At 49.0% G+C, this 23,019-nt stretch overlaps 2 protein-coding genes across 4 annotated transcripts in view; one reads left to right on the top strand and one right to left on the bottom strand.

Moving 5' to 3' along the window:
* Jarid2 (jumonji and AT-rich interaction domain containing 2) overlaps positions 1 to 17,906 on the top strand; it is a 236,518-nt gene extending 218,612 nt beyond the window's left edge. For both annotated transcript variants that reach the window (XM_074082873.1, XM_074082874.1), the window contains 9 exons: positions 2,442 to 2,560; positions 2,648 to 2,718; positions 3,730 to 3,844; positions 6,423 to 6,528; positions 7,334 to 7,516; positions 7,987 to 8,117; positions 9,449 to 9,632; positions 12,161 to 12,268; positions 15,970 to 17,906. In XM_074082873.1, the coding sequence (XP_073938974.1) occupies positions 2,442 to 2,560; positions 2,648 to 2,718; positions 3,730 to 3,844; positions 6,423 to 6,528; positions 7,334 to 7,516; positions 7,987 to 8,117; positions 9,449 to 9,632; positions 12,161 to 12,268; positions 15,970 to 16,152 (1,200 nt within the window). In that variant the 3' untranslated portion in view covers positions 16,153 to 17,906. The remainder of the gene's footprint in view (positions 1 to 2,441; positions 2,561 to 2,647; positions 2,719 to 3,729; positions 3,845 to 6,422; positions 6,529 to 7,333; positions 7,517 to 7,986; positions 8,118 to 9,448; positions 9,633 to 12,160; positions 12,269 to 15,969) is intronic.
* Positions 17,907 to 18,414: 508 nt separating this feature from the next.
* The window catches only part of Dtnbp1 (dystrobrevin binding protein 1), a 108,958-nt gene continuing 104,353 nt past the window's right edge, over positions 18,415 to 23,019 (bottom strand). For both annotated transcript variants that reach the window (XM_020169591.2, XM_074082876.1), the window contains 2 exons: positions 19,771 to 19,914; positions 18,415 to 18,808 (listed from right to left, as the gene is read on the bottom strand). In XM_020169591.2, the coding sequence (XP_020025180.2) occupies positions 18,552 to 18,808; positions 19,771 to 19,914 (401 nt within the window). In that variant the 3' untranslated portion in view covers positions 18,415 to 18,551. The remainder of the gene's footprint in view (positions 18,809 to 19,770; positions 19,915 to 23,019) is intronic.

Here is a 23,019-nt window from a genome sequence, read left to right as displayed (position 1 = left end):
CAGTTGTGTTTTTTCTTCTCTCCTGTTTTCTATTTAATGGGATTGGCGGATTGCCATTTTTGTGCCTTTGCCAACTCTTCTTTGACTTAGTGAGAGGTTGGAAAGATGACAGTGAGTGCTTCTATGCCCAGACCAATTAGGGGCAGTTGTGTGTGAGGCGCTGCAGGACCAAGCGGGGTCTGTTTATTTACATATCTTGGCTGGAGCCCAGTGGAGTCCCTGTGACCCTCCAGCTGCTGGCATAGGGACCTCGGCAGTGGCAGCATTTGGTTTGTGACAAGGAAGAAACCCAACTCAGATTCCTAGTTGGGTCAGCTGTTGCTGGGAGCAGGAAGGTGTGTGGCTGCAGCCTCTCTTCTGATGTAAGTGAAGTGAGTCACATCTTTAAAATAAAATCCAGGTTGGGTTTTTCCCATTCAGTGTGCTGGCCTCTGGGGGCAGTCCATTTCTGTGCAGGAGCCCTTGTTGTCGCGCTTCCCTGCTCACACTTGGTGAGTCACCCCATACTGCAGCTGGACATTGCTGTTCTTCCAGGCCTGGTATCCTTGTTTGGGGAATTCAGTGCTTACTGTCAGCATTGTTTTCATTCTTTTGAGGATTTAGCTCTCTGCCAGTGGGCATGGGCCCCCTTGACTCTACACTCTGGGACCTGATACTCAACCTGTGCCTCAGGTTCAGCCCTGCCGAGGTCTTTATGCTGGAGTATTGGTATGTTTCATTCCATCAACCGCAGCGCCACCTGAGTCCTGACTCAGTAAACACGTGGCTATCACAGCTGCTTCTAGAACCCTCATGGCATTTGTGGTAGAGATGTCAAGTGAAAGAAACTTTTGAGGGCTGAGTATTTGAACAAACAAAGGAGGCCTTTGTTGTCCCGCCTTTGTCCTGTGGGTCTTACTACGATAGTGTGTAACACAGGGTAGCTCATTTTGCTCATGAATTAAATTCCTCAGAAAGTCTGGATTTTGCTGTAGCCATTGTGTAAATATTTAAGCACAAAGTCAAGATTGGTTAAAATTCCTATTTTAGCATGGCTAGCTAGCTTCTTGTACTCTGTATCTTAAAAAAATCAGGCCTTTCTCTTCCCTGGTGGACAACAAGTAAAGTGGGGGCTGCTGCTTACACAGAACAAGTCCCTTCCTCTCCTCCCACATCATTAGCAGCTGCTGGTTTGTCTCTTCAGTCACACAGTTGCCTTGTTCCTTCTGGTCCATCCCAGGAGATTTGTGTAAGGAATCCAGCCATTCATTAAAGTTCTTCCCTTGTGGCCACTTGTCCTCCCAGCTGGGCCTGCTTGGTCGGAGTCACACAGTGTCCTCGTGCTACTTGGTGCTGGGTGGGATATTGAATGCTTATTGGTGGGTGGGCTTCCTCCCCGCCCACCTGTCCAGCTTGGTGGCCTCAAGATTCAGGAAGATGGTGTATGATTGTGATGATTAGGGGAAGGGGATGGAGGGGGAGAGCTGCCTCTGCGGAATGTCAAGCACAGTAGCCTCCGTCTGATCCACACACCACTGACCCACCCTTTGTCCCCAGGTTTGTTGAGGAAGCGCTTAATTAAAGTTCACTGGCAGTTTACCTGCAGCAGGGTGCCAGTCCTGCACAACAGTGGGACTGCTGTTTCCCACAGGTGTGAAAGGTGCATGTGTGCCACGCGGTAGCCAAGGCTGGTGTGTTCACTAAGGTCTAAGCTGGAGCATAGGAAGTCTTTATCCTCCTTCCTGTCACTGCTTTTTATTTAAACCTCTTTCTTACAAATAATTCTTTTCCTCACTATAGTAACATACGTTTCCATACTGTAGGCTTTTGTAAAGTGCATAGTTCTGACATGAAGCCTACTCCCTTGTTGCACAGCCATCAACAGCATCTTCTGCAGAACTTTTCCTTCCTCCCAGACCAAAAGCGCTGTACCCCATGCCGGTTAGCCTAGCTCCCCTGGCAGCTACCATTTTACTTCTTCTCTATGAATTTTGCTATTCTAGGTGCTTTCTCTCAGTGGATTTATGCAGGACTGTCCTTCTGTGCCTGGCTTATGTCACTGGGTTTGTTGTCCTAGGGTGATTGATGTCGGAGCGTGTGTCAGTTTCTGTCCTTATAGTGGCTGGGTAGTAGTCTGTGGTGTAATGAAGGCCACATTTTGTTGATCTGCTTGTCCTTTGATGGCATGCTTGGGATGCTTCCTCATGTTAGTTTCTGTGAGTATTGCTGCTATCAACAGTGGTGACCCTGTGCCTCCTGAGACCCTGCTTTCAGTCATTTGGGGTGTGTACCCTTAGGTGGCCTACCACTGCTTTCTAACCAGTTCCATGGGAGGCACATGGTGAAGCGCTTGGAATCGCCTATCTGTTCTGATGTTCTCATGTGGGGCACATGGCAACTTGGTGGTGTGGTTAGGTTCATCCATGGCCCAGGCACTGATGGCCCTTTCCTCTTCTTTACAGCAAGAGTACTGGAGGTTAGTGGAAGAGAAGGACTGCCACGTGGCCGTGCACTGCGGCAAAGTAGACACCAACACTCATGGCAGCGGGTTCCCCGTGGGAAAATCAGAACCCTTTTCAAGGTAACATTGGTGTCCTTTGTCTTTGGCTGGGAACTAGATGAATCCTTCACCGTTAGTCTGTGACATCCCTCATCTTCCCCTCTGCAGGCATGGATGGAACCTCACCGTCCTCCCCAATAACACAGGGTCCATCCTGCGTCACCTTGGTGCTGTACCTGGTAAGTCTGACCACAGCTGCCCACTCAGGACAGGTGTGACAGTGATTCCACTCACTGATGACCAGAGTTGCTGATTCTTCTGAGCACTATCAGAGAGGGCCTGAGTGTCCTAGGTGTAGAGTATATGCACTGAAATTTTGACTTTTGGAAAAGAGAGAGGAGTAAGATGATAATTGAAGTCCGTACGTGTGTGCCCACATCACAGAATCAAACAGCTGAGCAGAGGCTTAGTGGCCAGCTGTGAGCTTTGAAAGGTGTTTGAACTTTGCAGGCTGAGATCTTAAATGGGCTCAGAGGTGATGGATGCTTCACAGACTTTAGGTAGAGCCAAGGGCCCTGGAGGCTGTGGTCACTGTAAACTGTTGGGACCTCTGGAGAAGAAAGCATGGACCCTGTCCCTAGAGACCAGCTCTACCCCACTGTGGGCTGAGGACATCAGAGGTCACTCCAGGCCTCTCCAGCCCCTCTCTGGGCTTTGTTGTTCCTTGCCCCTAACACTAACAGGACTTGGGACTTGGCCATTTCCATTTTAGCTTAGCGGGTCAGGAGCTGTAGCTCATAGGCTCGTGACAGAACCTTGCTCCCTGTGAAGCAGTGCCTTTATTCTGGGATTCATTTCTGTGTAGCAAGCAGGGAAGAGCGATGACCTTCTCACTGAGTTCTGTGGTTTTGAACCCTGTTTTCTATTCTTGAAGAAAAGTGTGTGTGTGTGTGTGTGTGTGTGTGTGTGTGTGTTACTGAAGATGAACCCAGGGCCTCACGCATGGGAAGCAAGTGATCTACCACTTGAGCCATGACCGCAGCCCTGTCATTATTTTGTTTTTGAGGTAGAGTCTCACTACTTTTGCCCACACTGGCCTTGCTCCGACAGTCCTCCCACCGGTGCCTCCCCAGTAGCTAGGATTGTAGGTGTGCACCAGTGTGCCTCAAAAGAAAGCGGGTGTTCAATGGCTATTATCCTAAGACTATGTTGGCCATGCTTTAAAACTCATTTTTTTCCCTTTGTTTTAGGAGTGACTATTCCCTGGCTAAATATTGGCATGGTCTTTTCTACCTCATGCTGGTCTCGAGACCAAAACCACCTTCCATATATTGACTACTTACACACTGGTGCTGACTGCATTTGGTGAGTACACAGGTGGAAATGACACTGGGTGCCCTGGGAGGTTGGGCACTGTGCAGGGTGATGCTGAGGCCATCCCAGGCTAGTTTGCCACGTCTGCCTCCCCTGGCGTTGGCCTGTGCTTCCTGCCCCATGCGAGGGTTGGAGGCAGCAGAGGACGTGTTCATCTACCGGTGAGCAGCTCCTCTCGAATGCTTTTTGGCCACCTGTGCTCCTTTTTGAACGGCTGCTTATGTCTTTTTTCCTTCTGGGATCCTTAGTTTTGTTTGGTTGATTTCCCAGAAATGTTTTCATGTTGCTGGTAAGAAACAGCAGCAAAGGTGTCACAGTAAGGTGACTGATAGCAGTGGCCCTCCTATAACCAGATGACATTTGGTCTCAGTGGCTATGTGCAGTGTCTCTCTAGAGTCAGGATCTCTGTACTCAACAGGGAACCAGCTCTAGCTGTGTTGTGTCCCGCTAGTGGAGATGACACATGGTGCAGCATTCTGTGGCCGTCTCCCACTGTGGTCTTGACCCACCTTTCACCAGTCTTGGTCATGGCTGGCCTCTTTGGTTTATGGCAGCAGATGGGAAATTCCTGTATGTATTCAGAGGTCTTGGGTCATTACCAAAATCACCTTGCCTGCATCACACTCACACATCACTGTGTTTATTGTCCTAATTGGGTGGTGAGACATTCTTTAATAAACAAAATCTTAGAACTGAAGTTCGCCCTCCCAGGAGCCAGTCTACAGGTGTTGGGGTATGTGCAGTAAGTGACACATGTGAGGTGTGTGGTCTTGTGTATCAGAGTGTGGTCGACAGTGTCTGTAGTAAGCCCATGAGGTGAGGCTAGTGCCCTTGGTGGATGCATGTGAAGCCTGCTGGATGGCCAAGGGCAGAAAGACAGCTGTGGGATGCTTCATGCTCTCAGGGGTACTTTCCCTTGGGGAGAAGCCTGTGGCCTGTGCCACTGAGGCTGTTCTCTGTGCAGGGGTTCTTATGGCCAGTACTGCCCTCTGTGGCCTGGTCTGGGATATTCCCAGAAGTCTCACCAGGCCTGTGACCTGGGCAGACTCCTCAGGACCTTAGTTTGCTTTCATGCGCAAATGCGGGTGAGAAGCAGCCCTTGCACGTTGTTTTTATATGGGCTAACTTGAACGTTGAGGTGGCGAAATGCGAGACACCATGGGCTCTTTGAAGTCTCATCCCTGGACCCTTGTTGACAGAGAATAAAGAAGAGCCAGGGATGTGATCAGAGCACTTTATGGTATGTGGTTTTTCTTACAACATGTGATTTACGTTAGAAACCCTGTGTTTAAATCACAAATCAGTAACAGAATATGTTGGCTTTGAAATAATATAAACAACTTAAAAAGATCCATAATTGTGGCTGTTGCCTTCCCTCAGCAACCGAAACCAGGCATCACCCTGAAGAGAAATGAGTTCATGCTAGACAACAAGTGCCCTGGGGGTTGGCTGTCTGCCTAGTCAGGTTGGGAGAGGGAGCTGTTGGGAATGACTTGTTCTTGCCCCCGCTTTCATGTTTTCACTGGTGGTCAAGGGCTCCATTGAGTTTGGTAGCCTGATTCCAGTCAGACCCTGTCCCACTGTGAACTCTTTCCCAGGAAGGAGTCCTCTGCAGCCTGCCATGCTTGCTTCACACAGCTCCTTGTTCAGACTGGCTGCATGGGACTAGGGAGTCATGTGTCAGGGAATCACTGGGCCTGGGTAGCTTCCTTGGAACATAGAAACGGATCTGGGAAAACCGTATGTGTGTCCATCCTGGTGATTGCCATAAGGTTGTTCCAGATTGTTCTGTAGCTTGCATTTCAGTCTTTTCTCCCACAGAGGTCCCCTACCTTGCCTTCACTAACTGTGGTCTGTGCTATCCTGGAGCTGTAGCCTTCCTCTGTAGGCCATGCCAATCCACACACCTCACACAGGCTCTGCTGTCTTTCCTGTGTATCTTGCTGTCCGTGGGGCCGGTGGACTGGGTTCCGACACACAGCTTACCTAGGTGGAATGGACTTGAGTGCCCTATGTCGCATGTAATACCCCAGTTTCCCAGCAGCACAGACAGCTGGAGGAGATGTGCCCTCAGGCATGGCTCCTTCTCACTGTTCTTTATTTGGAGAGCCAAAGAGCCCCAGGCCCTCCTGGGTTGCCCTGGAAAAGAGACCCAGGACAGGAACCCTGTGCTCCTTTTGTGAACTGTGTCAGACCCTTGTCCTAGACTCAGCAGTGAGATGTGGCACTGCTTCATAGCACTTACAAGAGGCTAAGGACACAGTTGTGTCTGGTTTTGATTTGTAGGGGTTTTGAACATCTGGTTTTGGTTTGAAGGCTTTTTTGGCTCACCATGTGGGTCAGAGCTGTATAAAAGATGAGCCGTGTGCATCACTGGTGCGGCTGTGGTTTGGCTACGTGCTGGGCGGAAGCAGCGGGCAGTGACAGCACCCTTGCTCAGCTGCTTGCAGATACCCCTCTTCTCTGGGCTGTGCTGGCCTGCGTGTGCTCGTTCTCTGAAGTGGTGGTGGTCGCCAGCACATGCAGAGGGGCCTTGTCAAGTCTCTGTTTCGTGTTCCTCGCAACCCAGGTATTGCATTCCTGCTGAGGAGGAGAACAAGCTGGAGGACGTGGTGCACACCCTACTGCAGGCTAACGGTACCCCAGGCCTGCAGATGCTGGAAAGCAACGTCATGGTACGCCTTCCCGCCTGCTCCCTGCAGGGCTCCTGGGGACTGCAGCTTGGGGGAAATCAGAGCTGTTTTATGCAGTCTCTCTCCTTACTGCGCTCCATTTCAGGGGCAAAGAGGATAAAAGCATACTGATCCTCCACTCCAAAGCGAGTGGCCCCAGGCACGCAAACCAGACTCAAGGAGGACTGCATCAGATTGCTTGGGCACCGGTGGCCCTTGCCCAGGATTTGGTCCATTGGTTTGGGCATACAGGTTGGATATGCCTTGTGGAGGCTTGGGGCTGGAACTCAGGCTCCTTAACCTGTTTGCAGTCAGTCACAGGCTGCTGAGTCCCTGGGAGTCCTTTTTGTTGTGAGTTATGTTCAGACCAGCAGGGCCCAGGGCTTCTCTGGCCTCTGCAGACCTGCTTGTGTTTCTCCCTCTGGACCTGTTCCATAAAGACCTGGTCCCTGGGGCATATAAAGCTGTCACACAGCCAGCCCCTGCAAGTGTCAAATGGGGGCAGGAAGAGTTCCAAAGTGTTGTGAGCCTGAGAGGCAGAGGCTGTTTCACTCAGGCCTCTACCCAGCAGTAACCTGCTATCAGTCTCAGGCCAGCACCAATTTAGAGCTTGTGTTGTTTTAGGCATTTGTCTTTTTACTTTCCAAAGGAGAAACATAATCTTACCTCCTTGAGAGAGGGCGACCCTTCTGTCGGGCATCGTGTCAGTGGACCTGCCAGGCTGGCTGGCTGGGTCCTGCTGGCTACAAGGCAGGGAGGTTGCTGCGGCAGGGCAGAGTATGAGCTTCAGCCACCTCTGTCTCCCTAGATCTCCCCGGAGGTGCTGTGCAAAGAGGGGATCAAGGTGCACAGGACCGTGCAGCAGAGTGGCCAGTTCGTCGTCTGCTTCCCAGGGTCCTTCGTGTCCAAAGTGTGCTGTGGCTACAGCGTCTCAGAAACCGTGCACTTTGCTACCACCCAGTGGACAAGTATGGGCTTCGAGACCGCCAAGGTGAGCAGGGAGGGATGTCCAGGCACTGTATGACCACACACATACATTCTGCACACATGTGGCTATTGTAAGTTAATTTGGGGTTGGAATAAGTCTTTGAAATCCTTAAGTGGTGCTGGAAGGTTTCTTTTTTTTTAGGAAAGAGAAGTTACTGGGTTATCTGTATTGTGAAGGATTTTTGACTGTAGTGCTGGGGGGAGTCATACAGTAGGTACTTAAGGTAGATGTGAGTGGATTGGCTCTGCTTGTTCTAAAAGTGGGGCCCCTGCCTCAGGATTGGCAGTGAGGTGATGGGTGCTGTGACTTTTCCTCCTATCTGGTACCTTTCTGCAGGCCAGCAGATTGTTGTGCAGTTATAAATATCTTTGGTCCCAGCACAGTTAAAGCTCTGAAGATTGAGGTAGCCTTCCCGCCCTTGACAGCTGCTTGCTCTTGGAACTCGACCTTAAAGGCTGTGGCCCCTCTTTCAGGAGATGAAGCGTCGTCATATCGCTAAGCCATTCTCCATGGAGAAGCTGCTCTACCAGATTGCACAGGCAGAAGCAAAAAAGGAGAACGGCCCCACTCTCAGCACCATCTCAGCCCTTCTGGACGAGCTCAGGTACTGCTTTCACACAGAGCTGGCAGCAGCGTGGGGCCAGGCCAGCAGCCTTGCCGACCAAGACTGTACTTCCCACCCCGCCCACCCCCAGCACAGATGATCAGAGACTTTGGGGTATAGAGCTTGTGTTTTTAAATTTTACTTTTTTGTCTTCATGCTTGAGTATCAAGTCTCTTTGCATCAAGAACTGATAGAAAGTGTGTGGCCCCAAGAGGTTAATCCTCCCTGTGGGAGTGACAGAAGGTGGTCACTGGATCCTTGATCCAGAGGCAGAACTTTACCAGAGGCACCAGGGCTTGGCTGTGCATTCTAGAAGTTGGGGGGTGGTATGGCGAGCACCCATGGTACCCAACCCTTCCTTTTCTTGCCAAAGTGCTTATGGTGTATATGGCAACACCAGACTGCTTGCAAGGAACAGCACCTGACTTCACTCTGGTGTGGGGCCAGCTGGTCACCCTGGCTCTGGCTGAAACCTACCTTTCCTCCCCAGAGGCTGGTGGAGCTTCCCTTCAGTTTGAAACAGGTCAACAGACATTGAAGCACAGTGTGGCTATTTTGCCTGGCTTCCTGTGTAGCCTTCTTCACAAAGAGAGGCTCTCGGGTAGCACTGGGGGCTGGCAGGCAGATTTCTACCCATGTTTGTTGAGAGCCTTTGGTGAATGAAAATGTCAACAAATTGTTTGTTTGGTGTATTATTGTTGGAGCCTGGTGTGGCAGCTCATGTCTGTAATCCTAGCTACTTGGGAGGTGAACATGGGGAGGATCATGGTCGGAGACCAGCTGGGGAAAAAAGTTAAAGAAGACCCCATCTCAAGCAATAAAAGCTGGACAGTGGTGGTGCATGTCTGTTGTCTCAGCTACATGGGAAGCATAAACAGGGTGGTAGACCAGGCCTGAGCATAAATGAGACCCTATTTAAAAAATACCTAAAACAGAAAGGGCTGGCAGCACGACTCAAGTAGTAAAGTGCACACCTAGTAAGTTCGCGGCCCTCAGTTCAACAAGAACAAAACGTATCCTTGGCTTCTAGTGAAGACAGGTTATAGCTCTGTAGTTTTAACATGCTTCTGCCAGGTCAGGTGTCTGACCTGCGTTAACCACAGTCCAAGCGTAGCTGCCACAGAATCCAAGGACCAGGGTTTGTCCAGGCTCCTGATCCTGCATTAGGCCTTGCCGCGGGTCCTCCGCCCTCTTGGGTGCATCCTGTGTAGAGGGGGTACAGTGCCAGGCATGGCTGTCCCTCCATTGTTGAATGGCCTGGTCAGCTGCTCTCTGCATGGATGCCCTGCCAGGCTCACTGACAAGCACACTCCCTCCACTGTGTCTGGCAGGGATACGGAGCTGCGGCAGCGCAGGCAGCTGTTCGAGGCTGGCCTCCATTCCTCTGCACGCTATGGCAGCCATGACAGCAACAGCACAGTGGCGGATGGGAAGAAAAAGCCTCGAAAGTGGCTGCAGTTGGAGACATCAGAGAGGAGGTGTCAGATCTGCCAGCACCTGTGCTACCTGTCCATGGTGAGTCTGCCTGTAGCCTCTACCCTGCCTAAGAGGGTATCCTGCATGCAGGCTGAGTCCGGGTATGTGACGGGCACCGAGGAGCTGCTGAGGAGGGCGGGAGGCCCCCATGCCTGGCCCTGCTAACAGTTGAGGCTGCCCGGTCTTCTACTGTTACCTAGCTATGTGGCCCATTTCACAGCCCTGAGGACTCGATCCGACTTTGGATAAATCTAGCACTTCTCCTCTGGGAAACTGGTGCTGCAAGTTCCAGTCTCCTCAGAGCTGCTGCCCCTTCCAGGCTCACTGTCAGTTCCTTCCCTTCTCTCATAGTGCCAGTGAGGGCGCACTATGACCCACCTAGTCCTCTTGTACCTCCGCCAGCTTTGGGCTTAATGGACAGATTGCCACTACTTCCCAGAGAAAACCCTTTTGCATGGACAGCTGCCCCAACACAGCTCTGTCAGGACACACCCAGCAAATTCAGGGCTGCTCCTGCCAGCAAGTGTTCTGGTGTGCACAATCCCTGTGACAGGGCTGGCTTACTTCCCCAGTTCATTCCTCTCCCACCCAAGCCTCTGCCCTTCATCCTAAGCTTATCCAGGTGTCTGGCCTGTATTTCACTTGGAGCCAGCACCCCACGTGTGCCCCCATAAGCTGCAATTACTGAGACACTTGAGTGCCTTGTGTTGTTTTGCTGGCCTTTGGTGAGCAGCACTGCAGCCCAACTCTGACTGCCCTTACCTTGTCCCAACATATCAGCCTGCCCACAGAGAGGTGATGCCGCTCCCAGCAGAGTCATAGGCTCTTTGCAACATTTGCCAGATCAAAAAACTCTCACCTGCTTGGACTACCATGACAAAATCCCAGACGGGCAGCTTCTCATACTTTAGTAGGTTGGAAGTTCAAGCTCGAGGGGAGAGAGGTGTGGTTTCTGAGGCTGCTCCTTGGCTTGTGAAGGCCACCGTCTGGCCATGATTTCACGTGACCACGTCTCTGTTGACATCCTTGTGTCCATACATTAGTGTCTTCTCATAGGACACCCGTAAGGTTGGATTAGGCCTGCTCACATGGCTTTATTTTGCAAGTTACCTCTTTACTGGTCCCACATCCCAGTGTAGCACATTCCTGAGATGCTGGCAGTTAACGTGTGGATTTTGAGGGCACACATTCAGTCTAACAACCATGTATTACATTTTGTGTTTTCTTCCTTTTCTCACACTTTTCCTAAACTGCTATTCAGAACGCTACTGTGTTCAGCAGGAAAAAAATTAAACAGTAATAGCCATTTCCTCAGATCTTGCAGTGTTCTCTCAACATCTCATGGTACAGCTGCATAGTCTGTCTGCTCATTTCCCATGAGTTGGACCAATTCTGTGCTGACCATGTTGTATGGTGAAGGGCCCTGTCCTGCAGATTCTTGGGATGACAGCATTGTGGTTAACTTTCAAGGTGGCACCTGGCATTTCTGTTCAGCCCAGTGTTACGTTAAAAAAGACTATATTGTATGTTCATTGGTGAAAACTGGGGTTTTACTTCATTGCTTAGATTACTAGTAAGTTTGTGCTTTTATTTATTTACTTATTTTGGTGGTACTGGGGTTTGAACTCTGCATTTCACTTGCTAGGCAGATGCTCCATGACCCCAGCCTGTGTATGGTTTTTGATGTATTTCATGTTCTTGTCTTCGACTCTCAGTGTCTTTAAAAGATGGTGTTTTTCCATAACTGGCATTCCTTGTTTTTGCTTACACACACTCAAGACAAAATCCAAGTCTTCCCCCTAACACTGTTTCAATGAGGTCCACAAATTTTACCTTTTTTTTTTCGGTTTTATGTATTAATACCCAGTTGGACTAGGACTTGAAGTCAGTGCAGGGGATGGGATCCCTCCACAGGATCTGGCAGCAGCCCTCCTTTCTCCTGCCCTCTCAGGCCCTCCACTAGGGCTCTATGGTGGCCTCTGGCAACAAGACACACGCTGTGTGGGCACCTCCAGCCACATTCTCCTGGAGTGGGGGAGTATTTTGGTGAATTTGGGTGTAGGTACTGGGTTCCCCAGTGGGGCTCAGGGGACAGCTTGTGCCTGTAGGTGGAGTGACTGAGCTGCTCTTCAGTGTGGGCAAGAGCCAGTTTCGCTGCCAGAGTATCTAGAGATCATCCCGATGTGGCTGCCTCAGTTTTTCTAGTCCTCCTTCACTCAGATCCATCTTGTCACCTCTTGTACCAGTGTGTTTTGGTCAGAAACTGCCTCTGTATTCAAAAGCCTTCTAAGCAAGTGTCACTGACCGTATCCCATCTGGTAGCCCACTGTGGCTGTTAAGACACTCCCTTGGGCTGCGTTTTGCCTCTGGTTGAAGACCTTGCTCCCAGCTGTTGGTCTTTTCTGCTTTCTTAATCTCTTCGCAGTGTGCGGTAGCCACTGACCTCCTGAGGGCTTGCACAGATGTAGGAATAGGTGGCCCTGCCTTGAGTGTAGTGCCCACCCCACCCTCCCTGGCCTCTCTCAGTTCGGAGTGCAGAGCTCAGTTGTGCTTCTGTCCCCCTGCAGGTGGTGCAGGAGAACGAGAACGTCGTGTTCTGCCTAGAGTGTGCCCTACGCCACGTGGAGAAGCAGAAGTCCTGCCGCGGGTTGAAGCTGATGTACCGCTACGATGAGGTCAGTCCCTACTTAGGGTAGGGTCTCTGAGGACACAGCCCTGGGTACTAAAGCCGAAGGGCCTGGCCATGCTGGGTATAGATAGCCAGCCAGGGCTGTGTAGAACACAGGGCTAAGAGTAGCCTTCACTGTCCTAGAAGAGGTGGTCACTTCAGCTTCGCCTCACCTGGAACGGGCTTAGCGTGCATGATATCTTACCTTGCATTCCTTGTTTCTGTCCTGTGCTGCTTTTTCCTGGTTACACAGCCTCTGGCAGACTTCTCCTTCCACATGGCGCACTTGCGCATGCTGGCAGATTGGGATGCCCTGCCTGGGCAGTGGGGAGGGGGCTCGCATGCTACATCTCTCTCTGTAGAGAGATGGCCACTTGACCTTCCACCCCAGGGCTAATCACTAGCTGTGGCATGGTGCTTACTCCTGCCTTCTCTGCTGCCAGTTTTGGGACGTGAGTCTTGGGTCACTGCACTGCATGAGGCCTGTTCTTCCTCAGTACCCTGTGCAGTGCACTGTGACCTTCAGGAGGCTTTCGCCAACACCCTTCCACCACCCTCAGCCGCCTAGTGGCTGAACTTTTGACCCTTGGATGTGACCCCTTCTCTGGAGCTGTGTCCCCCACACAAGGTGTTGGGCAGCATTCCTGGCCTCTTTCCACCAGAAGCCTGCATTGCCCCTCCTGAGTGGGGTAACTGGGAATGTCTTCACGGAGAGCAGATGCCAGCGTGGCTGTGGCCATATTACGGTGATTGATGATACACAAGGTGGACCCCTTTCTTCCTGTAGCAACAGCTCTGTCTCAGTGCCAGTTCCATGTCTTACCTTGGGGAACTCTTCAGGTTCAATGACTTGGGTTGTGTGCCTGTCCCCAAAGATTCCTTCCTCAGACACAGGCAGCTAGCTGACCAAGGGGCAGGAAGGTTTCACCAGGCAGGGGCAGCTCTAGAATCTGGTGCTCCAGGCTGTCCATCTCCAGGGAAGCAGATTCATCTGAAGCACCTGTTTCCCCAGAAGAACCTCAGCTAACACAGGAGCCTTTCTGTTTTTCTGAGGACCTGCACGTTTGTGTTGGCTCCACCTTCTAAACAAACTCCAGCTCCAACTGGTTACTACATCTGCTATCACCACTAAGAGGCTGCCATTTAGTGTGGCCCAGTTGGTCTGTCTGCCTTCCTTCTAGTTTCTGCAGTGCATGTAGTCTGTGTTCTTCTCAAAAAAGCTTCCTGAAACACATTCTGTCCAAAGCTCTTCCTGTGCCAGCTGTTAAATCTCTGCCCCCCCTTGAACTTCCATCAGGCTGAGAACGCCTCCTTCCCAAACACAGCAAGCCAAGATTACAGGAGAGGAATGGCACCAGGCCTTGTTCCGCAGCATGGGGCTTACCAGCTTCCAGCAGCAGTTACAGAAGAGCTTCCGCTCTGCCCTGTGGGCCTGTGCCCTCAGGATGACAGCTGATGCCCTCCTCCAGGCATTGGCGGACTTTACTGAGTGTCCTGAGCTGTGCAGTGTACCCTGTGTGGCTGCAACCCTGACCTTGGGGTCAAATCTGGCAGCATGGACCTTCTTGCTCTCTCACTGGATGTCCTTCATATGCAGTCAGTCCCCTAAGTCTGGTCACATGGAAGGTGACTGCATACTTTTGTTTGTCACACGGGGGCAGGTGGCCAGGTTTGGGGCGGGGGGGGGGAAGTGGGGGGAGTCAGACGCAAGTGTTTGGCTATGTTGTTACAAGGTTGGAAAATTGAAGATAGGTGTGTTTGCATTTGTTCGAAAAACATGAGCACAGCCACGGATGGTGGTGACTACTTTCCCGTTCAGCGGCTCTCATTAACAGCAAGCATGATAATGTGGTTCAAAGAGACTGTTGCCAGTGCAGAGTGCGCATGCTGGGCTCTCAGGTGGCCTGCTTTAGGAGCTTCTTCCAGGTGACGTCGGAGCCCTTCAAAGCATGGGAGGGTACTTTTCACCATCATTTTGTAGCTGGGTATTTTGCTGTGATCAAAGTCCTAGAAGAACAACACACCTGGCAATCTGATGCTTAAGGACAGTTTTTGATGACTAAGGAAAAGAAAAATACATTTAGAAGCCTTGCAAAGAAGGCCTACAAACAAGTCCTGTGTAGTACTGTGCATGGGGTTTTGTTGGTGGTGGTCTAATTTCCCAGTGCGGAGGTTTAGACTCGGAGCCTTAGACTTGCTAGGCAGGTCCTCTACTGTTTGAGTCATGATGCCCCCAAGTCTGCTTTGCTTTACTTTTTTAAATAGTGTTTCACATTTTAGACTGGACCTGCTTGGACTTTGATACTCCTATTGTAGCTGGAATGGACAGGCATGTACTGCAATGCTTTGGTTATTGATCCAGATGAGGTCTTGATAAGATTTTCCCCTGGGCTGGCCTCCAACCATGATCCTTCTGATTTCTACCTCCAGAGTAGCTGGAATTTATAGGCATGAGCCATTGCACCTGGCTTTTTTCTTTTTGAGTTTCTGAACAGCACATGCTCTTGTTTAAAACCCCTGTGCACCTCTGTCCAGGCCACTCATTGAAGAATCTAGCATCCCACCCCACTGAGAGGCACTGGTATTTGTCGACCCCAGCATACTTTCCATACCCTTAGGATGTTTGCTTGTTGCCTCCTGTGGACTCTGAAGCACCCACAGAGAGCCAAGCTTCCTGGGGTCCTCTGGGTGAGGACATTCAGGTGAGGCTCTGGGCTGTCCTGGCATGCTTGGTACTGATGAGGCAGTCCACAGCAGGCTGCTGTACAGGGCTCTGTAAATGCTGGGCAACTGTGTTCTTACATACTCACTACCCTGCTCTCCTTCAGGGGCTTTGTAGAGTGCCAGAGGAAGGGCCTCAGACAGAGCTTTTGAGTTACAGGGTGGCCTTCTACCCTGCCTGTGACCACTGGGTGCCCAGTGCCTCTTTCCTGTGAGCTCATAGAACAGGATGGACCCAGAACCGACAGATGAAGTTTCTTTGAATCCCAGCACAGGGATTCAGGTTTTGTTTGCTTTCATTGGCTCTTCACTGCTGAGGCGGGAACAGTAAAAATACGTATAATAGACAGGTGTTTGTTAAGTGAGTCATAGCTTCAGGTGTTTGTCACCATCCAGGAAGCAACATGAGGACGTCTGCTCTTCTGAAGTGCTTCCATGTGGGGGAGGTGCTGAGCTGAGCTGACTTCATTAAATGGCCACAGGAGCTGGGTGGCATTAGGAAGAGGTGAGCATTGTGACCAGCCATGGTCCTTAGACATGCTCGTCTCAGTTGTGTGAGTCTGGCTACAGTGTGTGGGAACTGATGTGCCTTGGATAAACATGACCCAGGTCTGAATGCTGTCTTAGGACGTAATCATAGTGGGACTTTTGTTCTCACAGGTCTGTTAGTGTAGCCCTCACAGCTCGGGGAGGTGCACCTGCCAGGCACTGCTTGGCTGAGGGGGTTGGGGGTCAGGAGTCTGCTGGTCCCTGGCAAGACAGCACTTGAGGTGCCCATTTATAGGGGTCCTCACTGTCATGAAGTGCTGTCCTGTCCAGTTCTCAAGCTCACTCCATCTCAGAATCCCTTGGGGCTATTTCAAAAGCCTTCCACCATGTCCTGATGCACGTGGTTTGGTGATGGACCCTGGCCACCTTGTGACTGCTGCCCCATAACCTCCTGGCTCTGCTCTGCCACATTAACCATGTTGCCTTTCATTCTGGCAGGAGCAGATCATCAGTCTGGTCAATCAGATCTGCGGCAAAGTGTCTGGTAAAAACGGCAGCATTGAGAACTGTCTCAGTAAACCCACACCAAAAAGAGGCCCCCGCAAGAGAGCAACCGTGGACGTGCCGCCATCCCGGCTGTCCTCCTACGGCTCATCCAAAAGTGCTTCGAGCTCATCATGAAGATGCCAACCCATGGTCGATTTATATATATTTTTTGTAATTATTATATTCTAGTTTGGAGTACTTGCTGTAGGATACAAGCTGTCTTTGCACTAGCTCTAAAGAAGATTTTCTTCTGGTTTTAGAGAACTAATTTTGTTTTAGCATTAAACTGTTGAAGTTTTTTTTTTTTGTACTTAGAATACCTAGATACTGCAGTCAGATTTTTGAAACTGCCGTATATTCACTGTTTTAAAAACCCTTGAGGGGCTGTATTAATTTGTATCGCCCCTATGGCTAACAAAAGCCTTTTTTGTTTTTAATTTTTTTGTTTTGTTTTATTTTGTTTTTGGTAATTGTTGGGGGAAAAAAGGCTTTTTAACCCATTTTTGAAGAGGGTGAAGTTTGGAGAACAAATTTTAAAACTCAGTCATGTGAGCAGATTTTTCTAGATTGGAAAGGGATAGGAGACACACAGAAAAAAAAAAAAACTTGAAAAGAAATGGCTTTACTTTGGCTGTCTTTTCTTCTGTCATGTGCAAGATGAGTTTGTACCTTTTGAAACCGGAGAGCCCGTTTTGTTTTGCTGGGCGGTTACGGCAGCTGAAGCTGGACACTGTTTCTTAACCACAGGCGAAGTGTGGAGTCAGAGTGACGGGGTTCTCCTTACCAGCACATCACTATGCATCCGTGTGAGGACGAGAGAGGACGAAGACAAAGACTGCCTGCCTTGGAGGGTCACTGAGGGAGACCTGTGCCTGATTTCATTAGGAAATCCATTCTGTTATTTTTTGGTGCTGTTGGCTACTTTATCAAAAAACCCTTCAATAGCATCCTTAAGGAAGAAAAAGGAAAAAAGTGATCGAAGCGTATGTGCTTCTCTGTCATCGATGTGCAATCTTTCTAACATTCCACCTTCATCTCACCGCTTCTCGTTTTACACCTTCACAAGTCAGCATTAATCTTTCATTTTAAATTTGTTTTGTTCATGATCATTTAGAGCCACTAGGAGGTCTGCAGTTCTTTTTGAATGTGAAAATGCATTTGTGCTCTTCTTGTCTATTTTCCTCTTGTTTTAACAAAAAGGAAAAAAGAAAAAAAAAAGAATCCCATCCCTTTTGTACATAAGCCTGTAAATTGTTTTAAATACTTGAGCCTTTTCTTGGTGGGGGGGGGAGGGGAGGGGGGTGAGAAGACAAGATGAAGAAAAGCCTTACATTTCAGTTTCTTCATCGGTTGGATTGGATGCTTACAGGGTTTTTCTTGTAACATTTATAAGTGCTGCTTACATCACTGAACAACAACAAAAATAATAATGGAGTAGCTGTTGCCCTTCTCCGGTTGTGTGTACAGTATGTGTGGAATAAAAAAGGGAAACTGTTTTCACAAGCTGTTCTTTGTTTCATAATTGGATCATCAATCCCGTAGCTACCCATATTGCACTGAGCTTGCCAGTGGTGACTGCCAGGAACGTCCTAGGATCCACTTTGTTGGTTGTTGTTGCAGAAGACTGAACTGTTTTGGAATATTTAACGATGACGTGAACGGAGTCAAGTGTTTTCCAATGTGGTTGTCCGGTTTTTATGGCCTTGCTGTGTACTCTTTCCTCTTGACAGTAAACTTCCGCCTATGGCTTACAGTTTGACATTTAATTTATTAGCGCTGCTCTGCACCCTCCCTTGAGAGGGAAGACTTCATGTGGTTTATTGCCAGTTTTTTGTTTACTTTTCAGGTTTGTACTACAAGGTTTAATAATAAAAACAAAGTTTTTTGGACCTTTGTCTGTCTTGTGGAAGATAAGTGAATGGAATGGGTTTTCTGGTCCATGGGCAGAGGGTGAGATTCCTCCCGTTTGCCAGGGAATAGAGTACCCATGTGTGTTCATCCTACTTTCTTAACATCTGCTGGTGGCCCCTCTGTGGTGTTCTAAGCACAGGGCTTTGAGGGGTGGTGGGGGGAGCCCAAAGAACTGTTGCTTTTGGTTCAAGTTTCTGTTCCTTTGGTCCCAGGTGTGTGTTAAAGCAAGAGCTGGCCTGTTGGTGGTAATGATCAGATGAAAACCTGAGCTTTGTCAGAACAAGTTTGGCTACAGTCAGTTGTATGTTAAAGTACAGCTTTCTGCCTATAAAAGGCTCGGGACTGAGCCCGATGGGACTGACTTCCAGTCCTGCCTGCCCTCCTGCAGTACCCAACGGTGCCATCAGTATCCAAGTTCCCTTCCTCACTGGCCTTGTGGATAGGAATAAGGAGAACCCTTTCTGTACAAACTAGCGACATGCTCCATTTAAAGTCCTCAAAGCTTTATTGTTAGCTCTTCTCTTGGTTTCTCACATACTATTGGCAGTTGTATAAAATCAAGAACCTTGGTTCAACAACATCCTGACTTTTCAGGTGGATTCTGCTTACAGTCAACACTTCATTCAAATGTCCTGAGTAGAGTCACTGTCATCACTGACATCTGGGGTGGCCTTTCTGTCAGTGTGTAGAGTGACCAGGGCAGTGTCCACCTGGACCTCCTCCTCGTCAGACTGCACAAGGGGGCAATCCTCACCTTCACCAGGGCCCAGGGGAACCAAGTCGGTGCAGGCAGAGGGCGAGGAAGGTGGCTGGGGTGGGAATTCTAAGGGATTTGGAACCTGAAGAGTAATGTCATTCTGACAGGGGTTGGGTTCAGGTCCTGCAAAAGAAAGTAGGAAAAAAGTTAGAAAAGTATTGCAGTTGAGAATTGCAACATATGTCAGCCATCCACTTGCCCAGAAGAAAGGGCTGCTTGGTTCCACAGCCAGGTTCCTTGTGGAGCCTGCCAGCTGTGCAGGAAGGACCAAGTACCCTTTAACACTGAGTGACACCCAGCAAAACAGTGTGCTTGAAGGCCTGAGGGCAAATGCTGGAGCAGTCCATGGAACCTTCTAGATGATTCTTTGAAGTAATTCTAAAACACCAAGGCTAAGAGACAAAGTCAGAATTAAACAATTCCATAAAGGTGTTGAGGCTGAGAATCACTTACATGCAGAGTCACTCTCCCTAAATCTCCCTGCTCCACTAAAGGGCTGTAACTCCGCCTTCTCAGCACAGGGCTAGTGCCTGGGACAACCATGCTAACAGATCTGTCAGAAGGACAAGATCAGAGGAAGTGGGAACCGTGGTACTGGGGAACTTTCTACCTCAGAACTGAGTTTTGCCTTTCCCTTCTTCATGGAAAGGCTTGCTTTGTAGTGATGTATACAAAAAGACCCATCCAGAAGAACTGATTTAGAATGCAGTTGGGCCCACATTTCAGGTCTGGTGACTGGGCTAATGTGTGCTGACTGGAGTTGTAGTGCCCACGAGGTTGCAACTACTCTACAGTGGCCTTGCCCACAGCAGAATTTGCCGAGCCTCTGTTGTGTACAGTGTGAGCCATGCTAGAGCATCCTCTTCTCCCCTAAATTCCAAAAGTCTGAGATACCTCAGGCACTGTCCCATTCATTGAGGTAACAGGAATGACACTTCAAATCCTTGAGAAAACCCATGCCAGGGTAGTCAGGGTTTCAGTCACCTCACTTCTTCCCGTGAGCCCAAACAATTCATACATCCATGTCTGGTCAAATTACTTTGAGGGAGATGTAGTTACGTCTGCATTTGTTTGTTGACTCCTACCTAATCCAGGGGACAGCGCAGCGTTATCTTCTCCACCTGAATTCAAGAAGACATCTAGGGCCTCCTGGTCCGAGATGTCCATCAGATCCATCTGCTCCAACATGTCCACGTTCACCTCCATGGATGACATGCTTCCCATGGGCTCTTAAGAACAGATTGGCAGTATGACATTGTATCTTTTTTCTTTCATACTACAGAAGGTAAATTTCCTTGGCATTAGGCTAATTTCATTGCATTTTCTTGTATTTCCTATGGGTACCAGATGACACTGGTTTAGGATCTCCTCTTAGGCACCTTTGATTACTATGACCTTTTACCCCCTCCACAGGAACTATTCTGTATACTCCCAGTCCCTTGTTGGCAAGTGGGGTATAGGAGCTGTCTAAAGAGGCTGGCTACTGTGAAATTGCATGAGGTCAGCAATCTGCCCCCTCCCTATAAGCAGGCACCATCTAAAATTCCAGATGCTTTCACTGCCTTTGGGACATTTGTCAACCCCAATCATTTTAGCCTCCAAGCAAAAGGCAGAAAATGTTTGAGGCACCTGCAGGTTGAGGAATGGAAGCAAGAGCTCTCTGCAGTGATGGCACAGACAGGGGAGACCACCACAGCCCAGCAGCAACAGGAGAGACCACTACTCTGCCTCCCAGAGCTGGAGTTCATGCTTCTGCTGCTTTTATGGACCAGAAAACCATAAGCCATAAAGTCATCCCAGGCGTGACCGTACCTGGCAGAAGCAAATGGATTCTGGAAGGAGGTACTCCTAACTTTGGGTTTCATGGGAATATGAACTCATACAAGCAATTCCAGCCTAGTGTGGAGTTTACCAAATACACAGCAGCAAGTCCCTGTGTGGGCCAGCAGAAACAAACTTGGTGTTGAGCATCTTTAACCAAGAGCCTTGGGTGAACCCTGTAGAGAGTAACAAGTAAAAACTAGGGCCAAAAAATGCATGAGGTATCTGACCACGCATTTGAAAAAAGGCTAAATCACTAAAAGTTTAATCATTGAAATTTAAAAACTTCAGACATGAGTCAAAGTGAAGATTAGCGAGAACCAAACAAAATCAATAAACAAGATCCCAATGAATAAATTCCCCACAGTACAGCACAGAAATAAGATGCAAAATGCAAAGGGTTAACCTGTTCACAGTTCCAAAGGAAGAATGTGAAGAGCAATTATATTGGAGGCCAATTTTTCCAGAATCCACAGACTTGGGGGCCCAGATTTAGGAAGTAAAATGCACCCCAAGCAAGGGGAGTCCCAAGAGGAAGGGTGCTAAGCAAAGAGACTTGTGCTTGCAATAAAGCACTGGTGATGGGGAATAACTAGACAACAGTGATGAGAGGAAGGGAGGTGTGCAGAGTTGAGGCAGGGCAAGGGTCCTGTTTCACTTAGAGGAAGGGGGGCGTTTATTAGTTACCGGAGCATCTGAACATAAAGTTGCCAAACCAGGCAGTGAAGAATGTCAGTTCTACTTGGAGGTAGGGAGCAAAGCTTTGGCAATATCCAACCAATGCAGTCCCCAACCAATGGAGACCAACCTGCTGTGCCTTAGCCTGGACAGGGTGGAGCTGGCTTTGACCACATTAGTGTCGCTGTTGCTTCTGCAACATCACAAGGCAGTAGTGCTGACCCCTGATGTCCAGGCTGACTGCTCAGGGGTCAGGCTTGTGCCTCCTGCCACTACTCTGATGAGGGTATGGCTGGGGGCTGTGAGTTTTCTTTTTGTGGCTACAGAATTGTTCCAGGGTGGCCCTTCTGGCTTTTGGCCAAGTGCTCTCTCTTCAATTTAGAAAGGAGCAGATGCTTCTGTTTCTGCTTGTGCCATCATCCTAAAAAGTTCAGGAATTTAACTTAAGGCACAGGAAAAGCTTTCAGGAAAATAGTGCAAAGTAAGATGGTAATGAAACCAGCTATGTTAGTAATCATTACACATGTAAATGAACCAAACTTGCAAGTTAAAGGAGATTATAACCAAGTATGGTGGTGCATGCCTGTAATCCCAGCAGGCAGAGGCAAGAAGATTGAGAGTTCCAGGCCAGCCTGGGACGACACAGTAAGACCCTGTCTCAAACAACAAAACCATATAGCTGATTTTTCTTTCATGGAAAATATATAATGGGCAAGCAAATAAGAAAACTTATAGTGCTCTAGCAAAGAAAATACATTTAAGGGAAGCCAAGACACAGGGTAAAGACTTTTGAGACAGAGCTTCACTATGTAACCCACGGTGACCCCTAATTTGGCAATCCACTTGCTTCAGCCTCCAGAGTGCTGGGATTACAGGCACATACCACCATGCCCAGTTACAAATTAACAATTTAGGAATACAAAAGCAAACCTAACCACGAGAACAGCAAAGACTGGGAAGTATTCCATAGATGCTATGCTAATTACCTTAAAGATAATTCCATGGAATATGCCAAAATTAACAATAAAGAAAAGCTCTACAACCAAGAGGAAAAGAACAGCTCTTCCAAGAGAGAGGGATCACTGTCCCAGGCAGTGTCTGAGGTGAATTCCTTCTGACACTCAGGAAAAATGAGGACAGGTGTGCAGGCCTGGAAAAATCCCACGCAGAGGGTGATTCCATCAGTGTAGGGACTGGCTGCAACTCCAGTCAAACTCTGAATAAAGGTTTTCAAAGAGCTCGAAACCTTATATACAGGACATGGACCCCAGAATAGGCATGGTATCTGAAGGAAAATGAACTTTGCAGGGCCTTAGGTGGAATGGCTCCAGCTCAGCCCCTGCTACTGACACAGGACCAGAGGCCTTAGTGGGGTCATCCGGTGCCAGGTAGGAAGTTTAACAGCGCTCTGGTCTCTGCCGTCTAGATCCTGTGGCACACTCTTGCCCCAGTCACAAGCAAGTAAAACTATCAAATGTTCCTACTGGGAGCCACTGCTTCATGAATAATGTAAGATCATGCTTTTGACTCAGGGCTAGAAATCCACATTTGAGCTGAATGTACCCATATGGTTGATTATCAAGTTGCCCGCCCAAGAAAGCAAGCTACAAAAGGCTTACACACCTGTAATACCATTTCTATAATGTTTTAAGACCTACACAGCATACCATATATTGTTCTGGAGTGCATGTTGTGGTAAAGGCTGATTGCCTCTGGAGGTGAGGAAGTGGGCATTATCAGAAGGGGACAGGGGCCTGTGGCTGTGTTGGTGATTTTTATTTCCTCTACTGGGTGGTGGATACATGGATATTCATATTATTATTAATGCCTTTATG

The sequence above is a fragment of the Castor canadensis genome, chromosome 8, assembly GCF_047511655.1.
Source record: "Castor canadensis chromosome 8, mCasCan1.hap1v2, whole genome shotgun sequence".
Classification (NCBI taxonomy): Eukaryota; Metazoa; Chordata; class Mammalia; order Rodentia; family Castoridae; genus Castor; species Castor canadensis.
The sequence above is the reverse complement of the archived record's forward strand: the minus strand, read 5'-3'. Positions and strand labels throughout refer to the sequence as shown.